At 41.4% G+C, this 18,996-nt stretch overlaps 1 protein-coding gene across 1 annotated transcript in view; it reads right to left on the minus strand.

Moving 5' to 3' along the window:
- Pptc7 (PTC7 protein phosphatase homolog) overlaps positions 1–18,996 on the minus strand; it is a 47,204-nt gene that overhangs the window by 19,884 nt on the left and 8,324 nt on the right. Inside the window, exon 2 of the mRNA XM_008839397.2 lies at positions 1,209–1,388. Coding sequence (XP_008837619.1) covers positions 1,209–1,388 — 180 coding nt within the window. The remainder of the gene's footprint in view (positions 1–1,208; positions 1,389–18,996) is intronic.

Below are 18,996 nucleotides of genomic sequence, written 5' to 3' on the forward strand. Positions count from 1 at the left end.
TGGTTAGTCACAGCTAACAGCTAGAGGGTAGTGGTAAAAAGAAACGCCCTTTGAAGGGTTTAAACGGAAGGCAAGCTACACAAGTGCCACTGGACAGAAGCTGACTTTAACTGAAGGAAGTCTTCTAGTAACCAGAAAGGTTCTATCAATTAAGAAACTTAATAAGGCCCTTCCTAGAGGCTGCTGAGAAGCTGGTCCATTCCCAAGAAACCATTTAACAGAGAGAAGCCTAGCCAAAGGATGCCTCGTAAGTACCCCAAATAATCAAGTTGGTATTGGTTTTAAATTTTCTAATACAAGATTAACAGGTATCTAATTTGTGTAGAGCTATTTCATATGCTAATCAGCTGTTAGCAGCAGGACTGTCTGTCTGTACCTTGAACTCCCTAAACAAGCAAAGTAAGCCACCTGAATCCTGAAGCCCAAACCCTAGCCCCTTTCTCTTCCTAAGAGAGAACCATATTTTGAAGTTTATAATGGCTTGATTTTTTGCTGACTACCATATTTTAGAATACAGTTCAAAATTTATTAAATTTATTTAAATGTGTATGAGTGTTTTGCTTTCATACAAAGATATGTACCACATGCATGCAATGTCTGTGGAGGACAAACAGGCATCAGATCCCCTGGAACTGGAATTACAGATGGTTGTTCAGCCACCATATGGGTGCTGGGAACAGAACCTAGGTCCTCTACAAGAGGAATCAGTGCTCTTAACTGCTAAGCCATCTCTCCAGCCCCCAGTTCAAATTTTTGATTTTTATTTGTGAATGTGAAATACATGGGTGGAGTACTCTTTCCTAATTAATGTGCACAATTTTAAGTCATTTCTTGCACCTGTGCTTTTCTACTATTGATGAACCCAGCTTTCTGCCATACTAACAATGCAGCTAAGCTATTCTTATATTAGCCCTTGGTACAAAGTTGGCAAGAGATTCTTAGTGTAGCATAAGTTCATAGAAATAGGATTGTTCAGCAGACTTCATATTCATGTTTAACTTTATTTGGTACTAGCAAATTGTTTTCCAAAGTGATTGTACCTACTTCTGTTCCCTTTGACTGGTGTTCTGTCCTAGCTAGCTCACAGCTGTTCAATCAAACTATTCAGTAAAAGGCACTTCTGTTTTTGAAAAAACTGCCCTGGAATTTCTTGTTTTTAGCCATTTAGTGGTTGCTTTAAGGAGGAAACATATATGATATCTACTTACCTAGCAAGGGTACTTTGTTCTGCAGCAACTCACAGTAGCTTGTGGTGAGAATTCCAATGGGATTACTTGGTACAAACCGTCCTTCTTTTACTAAACGTTCACATGTTCGCATTAAAGTCCCTGAGAACTGAGACGGATCAACTCCATAGTCTCTCCATCCTCCTACACCATCTGCAACTCCTAAAAAAGAAAAATTGTACTTAAAAACACTGTCATTGGGCTGAGGGTATAGCTCAGCAGTAGAGTGCTTACCTAACATGTACAAGGCCCTAAATTCACTCCCTAGTACCACCAAAAAAAAAAGAACACATCCCCCCCCAAAAAACCAAAAAACAGTGTCACCAACTTGGTAGGAATTCTTACTCCATTTCTTCCTAACAGCTAATCTTTATGCTAGTACATGCACTTACCTAAAATTCAGACTTAGGATTATTAACGTACACTACCAACATGTATAAATACCCTTAAGTCACATGTCTGCTTACAATTTGGTCTTTCATATATCCCTGGATAAACTTTTGAACCACTACAGGGTGGCAATGCCTACTCGCCAAACTTCAAGGTCAGCTAGATTATCATCTTTGTGTAGAAGTACTAGAGTTATTCTTACTATTGATTTTACAAAGAAGAATGAAAACAAATTTTAAAAAAAGTGCTAGGGGGCTGGAGAGATGGCTCAGTGGTTAACAACACTGGTTGTTCTTGCAGAAGACTCAGGTTCATGGGGCTGGAGAGATGGCTCAGTGGTTAACAACACTGGTTGTTCTTGCAGAAGACTCAGGTTCATGGGGCTGGAGAGATGGCTCAGCTATCTACAGAACACCCAGGTTTGCATCCCAGCAGCCACGTGGCAGCTAACAATTATCAGTGACTCCAGTTCCAGGGGATCCAACAACCTCTTCTGTCTTCCACAGGCATTGCACAACACAGTGCACTGATCTGATGGCCTCTTCTGTCCTCCACAGGCACTGCACGACATGGGTGCACTTATCTACATGCAAGGCAATACACTCATACACATAAAATAAAAATAATAAATAAGAGCCGGGTGTGGTGGCACACGCCTGTAGTCCCAGCACTTGGGAGGCAGAGGCAGGCGGATCTGTGAGTTCGAGGCCAGCCTGGTCTACATAGTGAGTTCCAGGACAGCTGGGGCTACAGGGAGACCCTGCTTCAAAAAGACAAAAAAAATAAAGAAGTGCTGGGAGCTGGAGAGATGGCTCAGCAGTTAAGAGCACTGACCTCTCTTGCAGGGGACCCAGGTTGGAATGCTAGCACCCACATGGCAGATAACAATTGTCCATAACTCCAGTTCCAGGGGACTCCAACACCCTCTTCTGACCTCTGCAGCACTGCACAACACAGGTGCACTGACATACAAGCAGGCAATGCACTCATACACATAAAATAAAAAGAAATAAAATAAAAAAGAAGTGCTGATGCTAGTGATAGCATCGGGGTCAGAGTTGGCAGTCATCAAGAACAGAAGCAGAGCTGGGATGCAGTAAATAGCAGAGCAAGTCTGAACACATACAGCCCTTGACCTGACCCCCAGAACCAAGAAGGAAAAGAAAAATGCCAGAAACAGGAAATGTTTAACATCAAATACTAGTCACTAACTGTGAAATAAAGAACTAAATGGAAACCATATTCCACTCTTTCCTCCTTCTTCAGAGATCGCCCACTGTCCTGTACAAGGATGTGCCGTTCAGTCTAGGAGCTATTATAAAATAGTGAGGGAGCTCTGAAAACAGGCTAGTCCACACTCTCTTTGAGTGGACTTTCTAAACTTAGTATGAAAAAGGATAAAGGCTCTCATTATTTAATACTGACTATGTATTCTGAGCTGGGCATGGTGGCCCATGCCTTTAATCCCTGTACTTGGGAGGCAGAGGCAGGCAGATCTCTGTGAGTTCAAGGCCAGCCTAGTCTCCATAGTGAGTTCAGGGACTACAGGGAGACCCTGTCTCAAAAGACCAAAAAAAAAAAAGAAGTATTTTGGAAGCCAGACCTGGTAGTGTGGGCCTGTAATCCCAGATGCTCAAGAGGCTGAGGCAGGAAGATTACAAATTCAAAGCAAGCCCAAGCAACTTAGTGAGACCCTGATTCAAAATAAAAAGTCAAAAGTGGGCTGGGGACATAGCTCAGTGTTAAAGCTCCTGCGTAGCAAGCTCAATCCCTAGTACAATGGGAAAATAATTATTTTGGATAGAATTCACTAAAGAGAATACATTATTGAAATCAATTTCACTTTTTAAAACTTTAATATAAGGATATTTAAAATTACATATATGGCTCATATTATATTTCTACTGGATGGCACTAGTGTAGACTTTCACAGGTACATGGGGCTGTTGATGAGTTTGTAGAATGCGTAAGGATCCTTTATCAACAGGAAACTAATGTTCAAATAGTCACTACAACATGGATTTTGATATCATACAATCTCCTATTCCACCCCTTGCAAAACACTATGCTTATACTTTTCAACATTAAAATCAATTTCTGCCAGGAATTTGAAACACTGAGAAATTTACCCCCTACAATGTATAATTTTAAAATGTATTACTGCTGCTGAATAAATGTACTTTGTTTTAAAAACAAAATTTAAAAAATAAATTTCTGCCTACTAACTTCAAAGAAACAGAAAACAAGTATCTGATATATACATTATTAAGGCTTTATATGGCCTTTCTGGAAGGATCTCTTAGAAATATTAACAACAGTTGTTTTAGAAATAAGGACGTGACAGTAAATAATGAAAAGAAGAACATTCTGGGACTATAGATGCAACTCAGTGGAAAGAGTACCTGCCTAGCAAGTGTGAAGCTCTGGGCTTGATCCCCAGCACCACAAAAAATACAAACCTAAATACCATATCATATCATCTTGTTTTTGAATTCTACATTTACCATGAACATGTGTCATGATTTTATGTATGAGTTCATGTGTGTGTGTGCACTCATGAGTCTGTGAGGTCAGAGGTCAACATCAGGTATCTTCTTTACTCTCAACATTCTTTTTTATCATTATTGTGTATGTGTGTGTGCGCGTGTGCACATGATGTGTGAGAGGGAATGTGTCATGATGTGTGGAGGTTGGGGGACAAGTTTGTTGAGTTGGTTCTCTCCATTCACCTTTATTTTATTATTATTTGGTCTTTTAAAAATATTTTATTTTTATTTTATATGTATGTGTGTACTGCCTGCATGTATGTGAGTGCACCCATGTTGTGAAATGCCACAGAGGTCAGAAGAGGGCTTCGGCTTCCCCTGGAACTGGAGTTAAGGACGGTTCAAAGCTGCCATGTGGGTGCTGGGAATTGAACCCAGGTCCTCTTCAAGAGCAGCCAGTGCTCTTAATCGTTGAGCCATCCATCCAGCCCCCCAAAAATAAATAAAATATTTTAAAGAGCACTGGCTGCTCCTGCAGAGGGCCTGGGTTTGAATCCTAGCACCCACATGGTCATAATAACATCAATTTCAAGGAACCCGACACTTCCTTCTGGAGTCCACGGCATTGCATGCACACGGTGCACATACATATATGCAGGCAAAACACTCACACACTTTAAAAACATTGGCTAAACTGTATGGCCAAGAAGCCTCAGTGCTGGAATTACAGGTGTGCACTACTGTGCTTCTGTGCTTTTGTGTTGGTGCTAGGGATAGCACACTGGTCTTCATGCTTGTACAGTAAGCATCTTATCAACTGAGTCATCTTTCCAGCCTCATGATTTTATATAAAAATTTTTAAAAAATTGTTATTTTTATGTGTATGAGTGTATTGCATGTGTGTAAGTGCACTCATATCGTGTGATGCCCATGGAGGTCAGAAGACGGCACTGGATTTCCCTGAAACTGGAGTTATGGATTGCTGTTAGTCACCATGTGGGTGCTGGTAACTGAACCTACGTCCTCTGCAAGAGCAGCCAGTGCTCTTAACCACTAAGCCATCTCTCCAGCCCCTAAAAAAATTTTTTTAAGGGGGCAGGTGAGATGGTTCAGTGGGTAAAAGTTCTTGCTGCCACACTTGATAACCACAGTTTGATCCTTGGGACCTACATGAAAAGAGAGAAAACCAACTCTTAGAAGTTGTCCTCGGACCTCTGTATGCAATACCCTATGACACACATGCCCACAGAAACTCTCTTACACACACACACACAGAGAGAGAGAGAAATAAGTATTTTTTAAAAAGCCAAGCATGGCAGTGCACACCTATAACCCTAGCTCTTAGGAGGGAGAAAATCAAGAGCTAAAGCCAACCATGCCTATATAGCAAGTCAGAGGCCAGTCTGGGCTACATGAGACCTTGTCTAAAAAACAGAAAGTCAAAAAGAAGGAAAAAAATAGGATTATTTATTTATTTTGTGGTATTTTACAGCTCAAACCCAGAGCCATTTGAATGATAGGCAAACAAGCACTTGATCACTAAGCTACATCCCTGGGTGGAATGAAATTCTTTCTGAGCATGAAACACCCTCCTCATATAACATCACATTTTTGTGCATTCAACTTTTACACATATCTTCAAAGACTGTATTTGGTACAAAACTGGCTTAATACAAAATGGACACGCCAAACTTTTTCTGGTGATGGCAGTTATCGAACAGAAATGGAACACATCCTGAAAAAGTAAAAAGAATTAGAAGGGGAAAACAAGAGAGCGACAAGGACTTACCGAGGAACAACTTCCCTAACTGTGACCAGTCAAATTTCACTCTGGAGCCTTTCCAAATTAGCTGATGAAAGATAGGAGGCCTGACATTTGTTTCAAAATAACTGGGGGTGGAGATGGGGGGCAATGGAGGAGTAGATGAATCAAGCCTGGTCATGAATGGATCGTTGTTGAAGTTGAATGAGAGAGCTATACACATCCCTACTTTGAATACTTGAAATTTTCCATAATACAAAGTTTAATAATAACGATAAAGTTCAAAAAGAAAAGCAATCCTTGTTGCCTGCTGGGTGGAAGCAGTCTGTTTTGGTGTGACTTCAGGCCCTGGTGGAGGTTTACATGCATGGGGATCCATGAACTTAGTGGGCTGAGAGTGCAGGTGAGAGACAGGAAGCATCCAGAGCCACTAGGCACCTACCTCACTAGGAGTAAACACCACATTTTATCCTCATTTCCAAGCAGTTTTAAGGAGATGAGAAAGTATTAAGAGAATTTAAGATTTGTTTACTAGGAAGTTCTTTTCTTATTTCATGGGGGTTAGAACCCAACCACTTTTTTTTTTTTTTTTTTTTTCTTTTTGAGACAGGGTCTCCCTGTAGCCCCAGCTGTCCTAGAACTCACTATGTAGACCAGGCTGGCCTTGAACTCACAGAGATCCTAACCCAACAGCAGGTTGAGTGACCAGACAGTTCTTCAACACTAATCAGTTTTCTCCCAGAATAGAGCACAACCTTTCAGGTACCTATTTGCTTCTTCCACATCAAAGGATCTCAGGCAAAACTCCACTGGCTAAATCTCTTTAGAGGACAAAGAAATTCAAACAGCACTTAAAATTTCCAATAAAACTGGGGTGTGGGGGGGGCAACAAAGGGAGGAGGCCTTAGTTTACACCTGAAATGCATTTACTAAAATACAGTGGGAGCTGTATTCCAGACCAGAATCAAGGTGAAAACTATACACTATACCACGTGTATGTGAAGCCCAGTTTGGCCCTCTACACAGATTTAGTAAGTTCTCTCTTGCTAACACTTTAAACTACAGAGACAAAGAAAGATCAAGAGCACCTTTTAAATGGTGGACCCAGTTCTGAGGTAAAGGAAATTTTATTCAAAATGCACTTCAAAGGTAAAAACCAAAATTGTTAAAATTGTGAATTTGAAAGATTGCTGAGATGTCAGCATAGCACCTACCCAGCAGTAACAGGCAAAATCTCTTAAAGCAACTAAGGCCATACATTGCATTTATATATCTAATTTTTTATTACATTTTAGAAATTTTGTGTATGTATGTGTGCACATGTGTGTGGGCACAGGTGTATTATATTCATGTGTTGGTTCGAAGACATGTGGGGATTGGCTTTCTCCTTCCACTATGTAGATCCCAGAGGTCGAACTCAGGTCATCAGGCCTGGTGGCAGGTGCCTTTACCCTATGAGCCATCTTGCTGGCTCTCTCTATTTATTGAAACAGGGTTACACCACATTGCCAGGCTGGTCTCAAACTCTCAGACTCAAGCAATATTCCTGCCTCGGTCTCTGGAGTAGCTGGAACTACAGGTGTGTGGCACCCAGCTCATCTTACTCTTGCAGTATAGCGACTAAGAACTTTAAGATTATGTAAGTAACTCTTGGTACACTGCCACTGCACAGTGCTGTTATAGACAATAAAAAGTAATTGAGGCAGGCCCAAAGAATGGGCTGGAGGGACTGGAGAGATGACTCAATAGTTAAGAGTACTGGCTGCTCTTGCAGGGGACCTGGGTTCAATTCCCAGTACCCACATGGCAGCTAACAACTGTAACTCCAGTTCCAGGGGATCTGACACCCTCCTGACCTTTGCGGACACTGCACAACACGGGCACATTTATATACATATAGGCAATACACTCAGACACATAGAATAAAAATAAATAAAATATATAAAAAAGAATGGGTTGGAGGGAAGAAGTAAACGTTCTGGTATAAACAGTTGAGAATTTAGGGTAGAGGGTGAGAGAAGTAATAGGTGATCATTGAAAGAATGACTGCAAAAGACATCCGACGCAGGTTCTGTGTCAAGAGGTTTCTGGAGTATTGATTAGATGATCTATAGCTGGAAAGACGTGGAAACATCTGTGGGAGACACTGAACTCTGCCTTAGATGTATACTAAGTTCCAGACATCTTTGTGGAAGTGTCTGGATGACATCAGGAATTCTGAGCTTGGCTGACAAGCAAGTCAGGGCTGGATCTCGTCAGGCTGGATGTGAGGCCTGACACCACAGTGGCCAGTGAAATGCTCAGGGAGGTATAAGATAATGAACTGCAGGTGTAACTTAGGAATGAGAATTCTTGGTCAAATAGCTCACCTGTGAACTGCATCTTACTTCCTGTATCAAAGGGCAATTTCAGATATAACTGATTAAATTTAAGGAACTGCCAGATGCCCAGGTTGTCTGTGATGTAATCTCTAGGAGCAAGGCTGCTGAAAAGGTAGGCTGAGTTAGTAAACTAACTATGGCAAAAGGCCTTGAATGCCATAGAGGCACTGAATACAGAAACCACTCTCTTTAATTTACTGTAATCATCATACGTCTCCATTAATAACGTTCTGTGAGCACAGGGCTAGCCTAAGTGTTTCAATTACAGGTATTATTAGATTAGGATAATCTAATAATAGATTAGTAATAGATGGTTACCTATCCAAAATAGCTGAGGAAAAGGCTATGAAGAAACTAGGGGACAGAAAATTCCTTTAGTTACACTACTAATGATATAACTAATGAACTGAGAAGTGATCAACTAAAAAAAACAGTACTTAGGCATTTTGTTTGTTTTTGCTTTCTGACACAAGGTCTTTCTATAGCCCAGGTTGGCTTTGAACTTACACAGCAATCCTCCTGCCTCAGCCTCCTGAGTGCTAAGATTATAGGCAGGAGCCAGCACACTCAGCCCTTACGAATTTTAAAAAATATAGTGTGAAGCCAGGCATGGTGGCGCACGCCTTTAATCCCAGCACTTGGGAGGCAGAGGCAGGCGGATCTCTGAGTTCAAGGCCAGCCTGGTCTACATAGTGAGTTCCAGGACAGCTGGGGCTACAGGGAGACCCTGCGTCAAAAAGACCAAAAAAAAAATAATAATAATAATAATACACACACACACACATATTGCACGACACCAGCGAACCTACCTACATGCAGACAATGCACCCATACACAAAAAATAAAAATAATAAATAAAAAAAAGAAAAAAATAATTCTGGCATTCCTCCCTTTGAGTCCCTCCCTCTCTCAGGAGCGAGTTCTTTCTTTTTCTTAACAAATGTACCTTCGTTCTGCTCAAAAATAAATAATTCTTAAGAAATTCTAAGTAACAATTTTCATTTATCTAAAAAGTATGTTTTTACATTTACCATAGTTACGACCATATAAAAAAACAAAAAGCAAGCTTTAGGGCTCAGATGTAGTTCAGTAAGACTTAGTACAAGTTCAGCATGCCTGAGGATCTGGGTTCAATCCCCAGAAACACAAATAAGCAAAGCTTTCTCTTATTTCTCTCTCTCTCTCTCTCTCTCTCTCTCTCTCTCTCTCTCTCTCTCTCATTTTGTTGTTGTGTTGCTTGAGACAGGGTCTCCCTATAGTCCTAGCTGGCCTGGAACTCAAATGTAGGGGAGGCTGTCCTCAATCTCAGAGATCTACCTGCTTGGTCTACATAGTCAGTTCCAGACCAGCCAGGGCTACACAGTAAGACCCTGACTTGGGGGTGGGAGTGAATACTGTCTTCCCAATTGCACATGGCCAGCTAACTAGGAAGATGGAAAAGGTAGACTTTGAGACTATTTCTGAACTGAGCCCTCAGCCTGAGTATCTCCAACTCTGCCCTCCATTCTCAGCCATGGTGGCTGCATGTGACCGACCTTCCAAATCCCCTCCTACTATACTCCTCCCTAGACAGATATGAATTTATAAAATAATTTCTAGACAGGGATGCCCAGAGAACACTAAATTTCAACTCTAATCTAAACATCAATAAAGGAAATGTGGCAAGTTTTTCTTCATCCAAAATATATTTAACACAGACAGTGGCAAAATTTCAAATATTAAGTGGCATCCAAAGATTTAACTCTATTCCTTTCACCTTAGTGAGCATGGTACGTTTTACATTGAGTCTCACAATCCAGTGAAACAAACTGCTTCTACAGGGATTGGTTTTCTGTCCGTGAAACATTATCTCCTGTGGCTTGGATGAGTACTTGATAGTGAGGTGAAACTCCAGGAGAAACTGAATGAGAACCTGGCTAGATCACAAGAGCTCAGTAACAGAGATAGCAGAAACTGCTCACAGCCAGGGCAGATCTGCTGAGAAACTCGGCCAGCCAAAATGCTGTGGCCACCTTTGCAGATGCTGAGACTCTACAGTATGAACCACTATTCTTGAACAACCTTACTTGTCTAAGGGCAGCACAACATAAAGATCAGAACTCGACAAAAACAAGAGAAATGAGACTGAAGTTATAAAGTCAATTTTATATCAAGAGGAACAAGTCACATTTATATCAACATTCTTGAAGCCTCAACTACTGGAACGTTTGGGAACACTCCCCTGTGATTCAGAACTGTGAAATGTGTCTACAAATGCTTATCCCAAAGGGAACAAAAAGCAGGATTACTGGAAAAAAAAATTCAGCTGTCAAGTTTCTGAGGAGTGCAATGTGCTCTAACAGTCCTCAGTTCTCTAGAGGAGAAATTATAGATATTAGGATGTTCTGCCTGCTTAACAAGCCAGGAATTCCCTTTGCACGAAGTTTCCCCAAAGTAACCACTTTTCATTAATCACAAAGAAACTTATGTCTTTTGATTCTCCAGAGATTAAGTCTTCATCAAGGTCTCTAGATCTCTAAAAAGAACTGTTAGATCAGCATAAAAGAAAGGAAGAAAGGTTCAATCCTATAAGAAACTCAAATTCTGCTAAAGAAATGGAACTGCTGGGGAGCTGGAGATGGCTCAGCAGTTAAGAGCACTGACTGCTCTTGCAGAGGACCCAGGTTCGATTCCCAGCACCCACATGGGAGCTAACAACTGTCCATAACTCCGGTCCCAGAGGATCCAACAACCTCTTCTGTCCTCTGTGGTCATTGCATGACATGGGTGCACTTACCTACATGCAGGCAATACACTCATACACATAAAATAAAAATAATAAAATATTAAAAAAAAAACCTGTTCTTGCAGAAGACCCGGGGTTCGAATCCCAGCACCCACATGGGAGCTAACAACTGTCCATAACTCCGGTCCCAGAGGATCCAACAACCTCTTCTGTCCTCTGTGGTCATTGCATGACATGGGTGCACTTACCTACATGCAGGCAATACACGCATACACATAAAATAAAAATAAAAAATTTAAATTTAAAAAAAGAAGAAAGAAATGGAACTGCCCAGGACAGCTAACAAAACTCAAGAAAGAAATCCAAGCAGGAATGATGGCCTATTTTATGTTGCAGAATTCTAAATAAAATATTATCTATTCTTTATTAGCCCAGTAAAAATGACGAGATTAAATTAAAAACCTGTGCATCCATGTGCACACATACGCCCCCTTCATTAACTTGAGGAGATAATTTTCAGACAATTTCAGTGAGTTGCTTTGTCTTACAAAGCAGCAAGAAGCTCTGAAATAAGGGTTAGGAAACTTAAAATTAACTTTTCGTGTGTGTGTGTGTGTGTGTGTGTGTGTGTGTGTGTGTGTGTGGACGAGAGGTCAACTTAGGGTATCTTCCTCTATCACTCTGCACCTTATTTTTTGAGACAGGGTTTCATGTTTACCCTCTAACTTTAGCCTTTTGTTTAAACAGCAGACTTAAAATGTGGAATTATCTAGTCTGGCTCAACTGTGGCTTGGGAACTTGTAACTTACAACCCTGCTAGGAATTACTGGCCTTCCCTCTACAAACTGCAGAGCTGAAAGTTATCTCTCTGAGAAGGTCTCTTCATTCCTTTCTGGCCTGCAACACCATCTTCCTCTGATGCTAACTGCTGCTAGCAATGTTTTCTGGACTAGAGGAGGTAACAAACAGATCATCTGGGAAGGCAGGTGTCTACTTGGATCATATATGTATGAACAGTGCTGGCACTAAGCATGTTAGAGTCGAGGGTCTCTGATAAAGCTGTTGCTGTTGGCTACTTTTCTTTCTTTTTTCTTTTTTGGTCTTTCTGAAACAGAGTCTCCCTGTAGCTCCAGCTAGCCTGGAACCCACTATGTAGACCAGGCTGGCCTTGAACTCACAGAGATTTGCCTGCCTCTGCCTCCCAAGTGCTGGGACTACAAGTGTGGGCCACCACGCCCAGCACTGTTGGCTACTTTTCTATGTGGTATGTGTCTACCTGCACTTGCCCTTTAGACTGAGAGAAGAGTTCTCCTTTTCTTAATTTGTAAAATCTAGAATTTTGGTCCTAAAGGTTACCCTAATATTTATGACAACTGAGAGCTCTCCCTTTTTCTCCCCCTTTTCTCTCTCATTAGGGTCTTGAAGGCTGGCCCTCAACAAGCCACCTCACAAACCATATACCCTTGACCTGACCCCAATATGACCTGCTTTATTCATCACTCTATAAAAATCAGAGCTGGTTTTGATTAAAATATCACCTTCTGGGAGAGCTCTACACAGTCTAGGCACAAGGGCTTTTCCCCTTTAAGAAGCATTTTCTCTGAATGAGCTGGCCAAGTGGACTTCTGTGTCTCAACGCTAATTGCATTTTCATTGTTTCATTAAGCAATGATCTTTGAGTGGTTGGGCAGTGAATAATTTCTTCATTTAGAAAATTGTTTATGCCGGGCATGGTGGCGCACGCCTTTAATCCCAGCACTTGGGAGGCAGAGGCAGGTGGATGTCTGTGAGTTCAAGGCCAGCCTGGTCTACATAGTTGAGTTCCAGTACAGCTGGGGCTACAGGGAGACCCTGTCTCAAAAAGACCAAAAAAAAAAAAATTTTGTTTATTTATTGCATGTGTGCCACAGTGTACATGTGGGTCTATTGAACATTTCCTACATATAAGACACTGGCAAAAGAGAGCTACAGGAATTTGCATGTCTAAGAGTTCCTGCTCATGGGAATTTATAATTAAGTGATTAGTTACTACTTACTGTGGTTTGGAATAGAGGGTTGAGAGATTTAGAATAAATTACTATAGCAAAATAAATATAAGCCAACAAAATATTATCAAATAATATAAAACCATAAAAAAATGAAAGCAGGTCAGGCATGGTGGTATACCCTTGTAATTATTAGCACTTAGCAGGAGGAAGCAGGAAGATCAGAAGTTCAAGGTCAGCATGGGCTACATGAGACCTTGCTTCATAAAGCAAGAACAAAACTAAAACAAAACTATAAGCAGATTATATATCTAACTGAAGGGATGAGAAAATGTCTGAAATAGGCCTGGAATGATGGAACCATGAGTTTGAGGGAGAACATTAAGAAGTATGTCAGCAGTTCCCTACCATTTCCACCACAAAAGATAAAGTACAACTCAGGAAGGCTCATCAAGATTTTATGATGAGAAACCTGACCTCCAGGTAAATGCCTCTTGCACCTATGCCAAGAACCTTTCACCATTAGTCAGCCCCAACAATGCAGCACAGGAGCCAGGGCACTCAGGAGCAACCCTGGAGGGAAAAGCAGACCTGCAGCCACCAAAGTCAACACAAGGTTCTTATTTGTCTTAATTAAAGGATTCTGGAGCTGGAGAGATGGCTCAGCAGTTAAGAACACTGACTGCTCTTGCAGAGGACCCAAGTTTGAGTCCCAGCACCCACATGGCGGCTATGAACCATCCTTAACTCCAGTTCCAGGGGAATCTGAAGTCCTCTTCTAACCTCTGCGGCACTGCACGACACAGGTGCATTCACATACATGCAAGGCAATACACTCATACACATTAAAAAAAAAGTTTTAAAAGGGTTTTGTTCTACTAGTAGCTTAGGTATAGCTAATACCTGAGTAGTTTTCAGACTCAGCAAAACTCACCTCTGTGAAAGAAGCCAACCAGTCTGTTAACCCTCAGTCTGCTGGTGTAGGGCAGACTCTGGAGGCAGAACTGGGCAACCCCAGCTCTAAAATTAAGATGAGTATCCAGAACTAATCTCAGTATCTTCATTCATAAGTGAAAATCTTAGCACAAACATCTGAGGAACAGTGTAGTGTGTTCCATTTGCCTGTCACTGTGCACAGCTGACAGCTACCTTTAGTAAATGTTACACCTATCTCTATGAAAAGCCTGATGCTGGGCATTATGGTGCACATCTGTAATCCCAGCACTTGGAGGGGGGAGGTGGTAGAGGCTGAAGGATCAGGAATTCAAGGTCATTCTCAGCTATATAAAGAGTTCAAGGTCAGCCTGGGATGCATAAGACCTTGTCTCAAAAGACCAAACAAAACAAAACCCAGTAACAACAGAACCCCATAAACAGGGATAGGGATATACTTCAATGGTAGAGCATTGTGAAACATAGGCAAGACTCTGGATTCAAGCCCCAGGACTGCCAAAATTAGAAAGTTTTAAAAGATAGCCAGGCATGGCAGCACACGCCTTTAATCCCAGCACTTGGGAGGAAGAGGAAGACAGATCTTTGTGAGTTCCAGGACAGCTGGGGCTACAAGGAGACCCTGTCTCAAAAAGACAAAAAGAAAAAGAAAAAAAAGTTTCAAAAGAAATAACCAGCAGCACAGAGACCAATGCAACCTATAGCAATCAGGGAAAAAAGTGCTATGTGTTGTTTTTTTGTGGGGGGTCTATGTCTGTAAACTGCCAGCTCTCCAAACACTGGTCTGTGGTCATGACCAAAAGACAATGTCTGTCCACCCACAGATATAATGTGTAAAAGATGAGTAGGCCCATTCAGGTCCTCCAGTCACACACCCTTTCCCATTCAATAGCTCATTAAATATTGAACAGTAGCATTTTCAAGTACTAAGGAATAAGCACTTATTCTACAAAAAACATCAAGAAAAAGATGCACCTGTACTTTGAAGAAATGAATTGTTTTTCTTCCTCCATAAGTATACCTGAAATAACTTCATTTAATGAGTATCTCTTCAGCACATGCTGCTGCTATGTCAGGGTTCTCGTTTTAAAGGGGAAATCTTGAGACTATTAGTAACACATAAGGAGATAACCATTTTCTTTGGTTACTACAATAATCTCAGTGGCCTGTAACAGCTTCTCACCCTCAGTGGCTGGTCAACACTTAGCCCAGCAGTTTTCAAGCCTTGCTGCACAGGTGACTCATAGATAACACTGTCCTAGCATTCAGCACTTCATTAAGTCTGTTGATTCTGCTTAGAAGTGCCACCTTCACTAAGCAGTTCCACCTTCTGGTCCCAAACTTGGTCTTCCCGCCTGCATTTCTCAGCCTAGTCACAGCTGCCCAACAGCTCTCACTTCCAGACTCGAAACCCTGAGAACTGGTGGGGTGCAAACCCAGTTCCCATCCCTTCCTCTGTGTCCCATTTCACTAAATCCTGCTGATTCTGTCTGCAATGCCTGGAGCCCAACTATTTCCAACTGCCCAGCTAGGCTTTGGCACTCAGCTTAGTCCAGCAGCTCCTGCCTGGTGTCCACTTCTGTTCTATTCCACTGCATCCACCTGTTTTTCACCTCACTGCCATTCCGTGTTACCCCTTCAGACAAACTCCTATATATATGCCACACTTACTTGCTTATATATGTAAAAAGGACACAAGAAACTAGTAATGCTGCTGGCCTCTTGAGGACTTTGTAGCTGGGAGACAGGAAAAAAGGAGACCTTGTTATGCGTCCTTTGGAATTTTGACAACTGTCTAAAGTTTGTACCATTTCAATGGTACTGCGTCTTTAAGAACCACCAAACCAAAAACAACAAAAGTATCTTCTAGATGAGGATGTAGCCCAGCAGAAGAGCACTGTGTAGCATGTGGGAGGCACTGTGTTTAATCCCCAGTACTACCACACATAAAAATCTTTAAGTTCCCTACCAAGAAACAACAAAACCATATATAACTCAGCCCAGTGTTTGTTGTACACGCTTGCAGACTTGTGGGAAGCTGAACAGGAGGATGTTAAGAGGTCAGCCTGGGCTACATATCAAAACACTGTCTCAAAAAAAATAAAAGAAAAAGAAAAAAACTGAGAAAGTTCCCTCAACACCCTAAGACAGCAATTGTGACCTTCTACATTTGGTCTCAACTTGTTTTCTATCATCACTTACCAACAGCGCTCACTATCTGGACCCCAGCAGCCACAAAACAGCTATAGTCAGGGGACGCTTTGCTGTTACCTCCACCTGGAGAGTCTAACCCCTCTCCTCATTTACCCCTCCTACCTGAACAACCCACCACCTCAGGCCCACCTACCATGATGCCCTCATGCCTATGTGCGTTCTTCAACACTGTTGCTGTGCATGTTTCCCTTTCCCACCAGACTGTGAAGGTAGAGGGTTGAAACCTGTTTTGTCCACCTTGGTCTCCACAGCACCTGTCAGAGACTACCGGGAAGCAATCAGTGAACAGCAGCATTCAGTTGACTACACTGAAAAATTAGCACTGTTACCTGAATACCATACTCAGGCTTCAAACTGTCACCTGAGAATGCCAAAAAAAGAAACCAGCTCAGACTGTCATTGTACAAGGCATGGTACCCTGGGTGAGAGCTCAATGTATGCAACACAAAAGGCGGCTGACCAGCAGAGCACCGAAAAGAGTCGGGAGATAACACCACTCCCAATTTTCTCAGTAATCAACTGACTCAGGGCACTGGCCAGATGACTCCTCTAAGCTTTAGTCTCTTCATCATGAAATGAGAGGCAGAAGGGCATTCTCTCTAGAGGTCAAGACTCTAGGTTCTAAATCACACAACAAGAATAAGGAACCTGTTTCAGAAACTTCTGAGAAAACGAAGATTAACAAATCTGGCTATCCTGTTTCACATACAGCTTTTATATTTACTGCATGAACTCATTTTGAAGCAAAGACTTCAGTTCCTACCATGTATCCCTAGCTCTTCTCATATGGCCACATGTACATTTTCAAAGAAGTTCAACAAAGGCTCAGGAGAGTAAAAACTGCTCCTTTAGTTCTGATGACTTGGCTAAAATACTGAAAATTTTTTTTTCCTTTAAGTGACTAACAAAATACCAGGTCAACTATTTTTTAATTTGAAATCCCAATAAAACAAGATGGTTATAAGTTAATATTGATCTTATGGAATTCAAGTGATTTATATATAAATTATATGCACATGTAGAATGTATTTATAAAACACACTAATCTTGTTGGTCCAAGGCTACTGCCTGTTCAGTGAGTTCAGAACACATTAACAAGGCAGACAAGGTAAGATCAAAGAGATGGCTCAAGAATCAAGAGAAACTACTTTCTAAAAAGTGTAAGACATTGAGACCTCATTTCACAGAACACCACTGTATTACCAATTAATGGTCAAAGCTAGGGTACAGCTCTTACAGAAACAGTTCAAACCTTATCCAAAGCTGTTGTCCAAACATTGAAGAAACAGAAGCACTTTTCTGTTTGCTTCGTTTAGCATAGCCAATCATTTGCATCTACCTCAAATGACAACATGAACTGATTCTGAGAAGTTAGAAAACGTGCTAGGTGGTGGTTCTCTTGATATATCAAAGTGTACAGGTACAGCAGTCAAAAAGAACAGTCTGTTAATGAGTTAAAAGAAAAATCAGTACAAGAGTGTGCTGGAATTGGCCAGAGTGAAAACATTACCAGCCTTCCACAGAAAGCACTCTTTGTAGGAAGTCACTTTTGTAGTCCCTGGCAAAGTTTCTGCAGTCACTTAGTAGTCCTTGGGATTCATACCAACAATTCAATAGATTCCAGAACTGTTCACCAAATATGAACCGTGGAAGAACCTGGTAAATATATACATGTTAAATGTGACACCATCCAGATGGACACAAAGCTTACTGGTGAAAGTAGGCTCACAGCACCTGAAGAGCATCAAGCATGCAATCTTTCTGGAAGTTTCTTGGATACTATTTACAACAGGCCCTTGCACGTGCCCCTGGCCTGTGAGTCAAGAGCTCCTTAAGGAGTTTGCCCTAAGGAAATATTCCAATGTAGAGAGATACTTACCACAGTGTTATTTATAACAAATCTGGATACAATCTTAATAACTAAAAATAGAGGATTGATGTAATAAACTAGAGATATACAAGAATATATGATACAATTATGCTTGTCAGTATGGAAATATGCTCAAACTACACTAAAACAAAACCCCACAGACCAGAATATACATTAACTCAATGCTGTTCAATGGTGTGTATACAGTTACATGTGCAAAGGCTGGAGGGAGTCACACTGATTATAACCAAGTTATGTGCTACGGATGTTTTATGTGGTAGTTTTATAACTTTTATAAGCACAAAACAGAACCACTTATTTAAAAACACTAGACATGCCAAGGAGACCTGGGTTCAAGTCCTAATTATGATACCAGTTATATTAAACCTACTGATCAGTCAACCTGACAGTTGAGGAAGCAGATGAGCTAGCAGATAAGAGCAGGTACTTGACGGAGCTAGTAAGATTTTCTGAAGTAACTGAAGTACAACATAGATGCTCTGCCATCTAGAGCTCAGCACAAAGCACATTCAAGGCAGGAGACTTCTCCCACAGTAGGTACTGAACAGATGGCTTAGAAGAAACAGAACCCAGTCCTTTCACTCCTTAAGGAAAAGTACCTGTTTCCTCTTCCAATCCACCCCAAAATCCTGCTCCAGATCTTATGGGAAACACTTAGCGCCACTTTTCTTAAGAGAGTTTAAACTAGAGGGCTGGAGAGATGGCTCAGCAGTTAAGAACACCGGTTCTTGCAGAAGACCTGGGTTCGAATCCCAGCACCAACATGGCAGCTAACAACTGTCTGTAACTCCAGTCCCAAGGGATCCGACAGCTTCTTCTGACCTCTGCAGGCATTACATGACATTGGTGTACTTACCTACATGCAGGCAATACACGCATACACATAAAATAATTAAAAAATTAAAAAAAAAAAAGAAAAAAAGAAAGTTGAAACTAAGGCTGGAGAGATGGCTCAGTGGTTAAGAGCACTGACTGCTCTTGCAGA

This window comes from Nannospalax galili, unplaced genomic scaffold (genome assembly GCF_000622305.1).
Source record: "Nannospalax galili isolate Female #2095 unplaced genomic scaffold, S.galili_v1.0 scaffold218, whole genome shotgun sequence".
In the NCBI taxonomy this organism is placed as follows: domain Eukaryota; kingdom Metazoa; phylum Chordata; class Mammalia; order Rodentia; family Spalacidae; genus Nannospalax; species Nannospalax galili.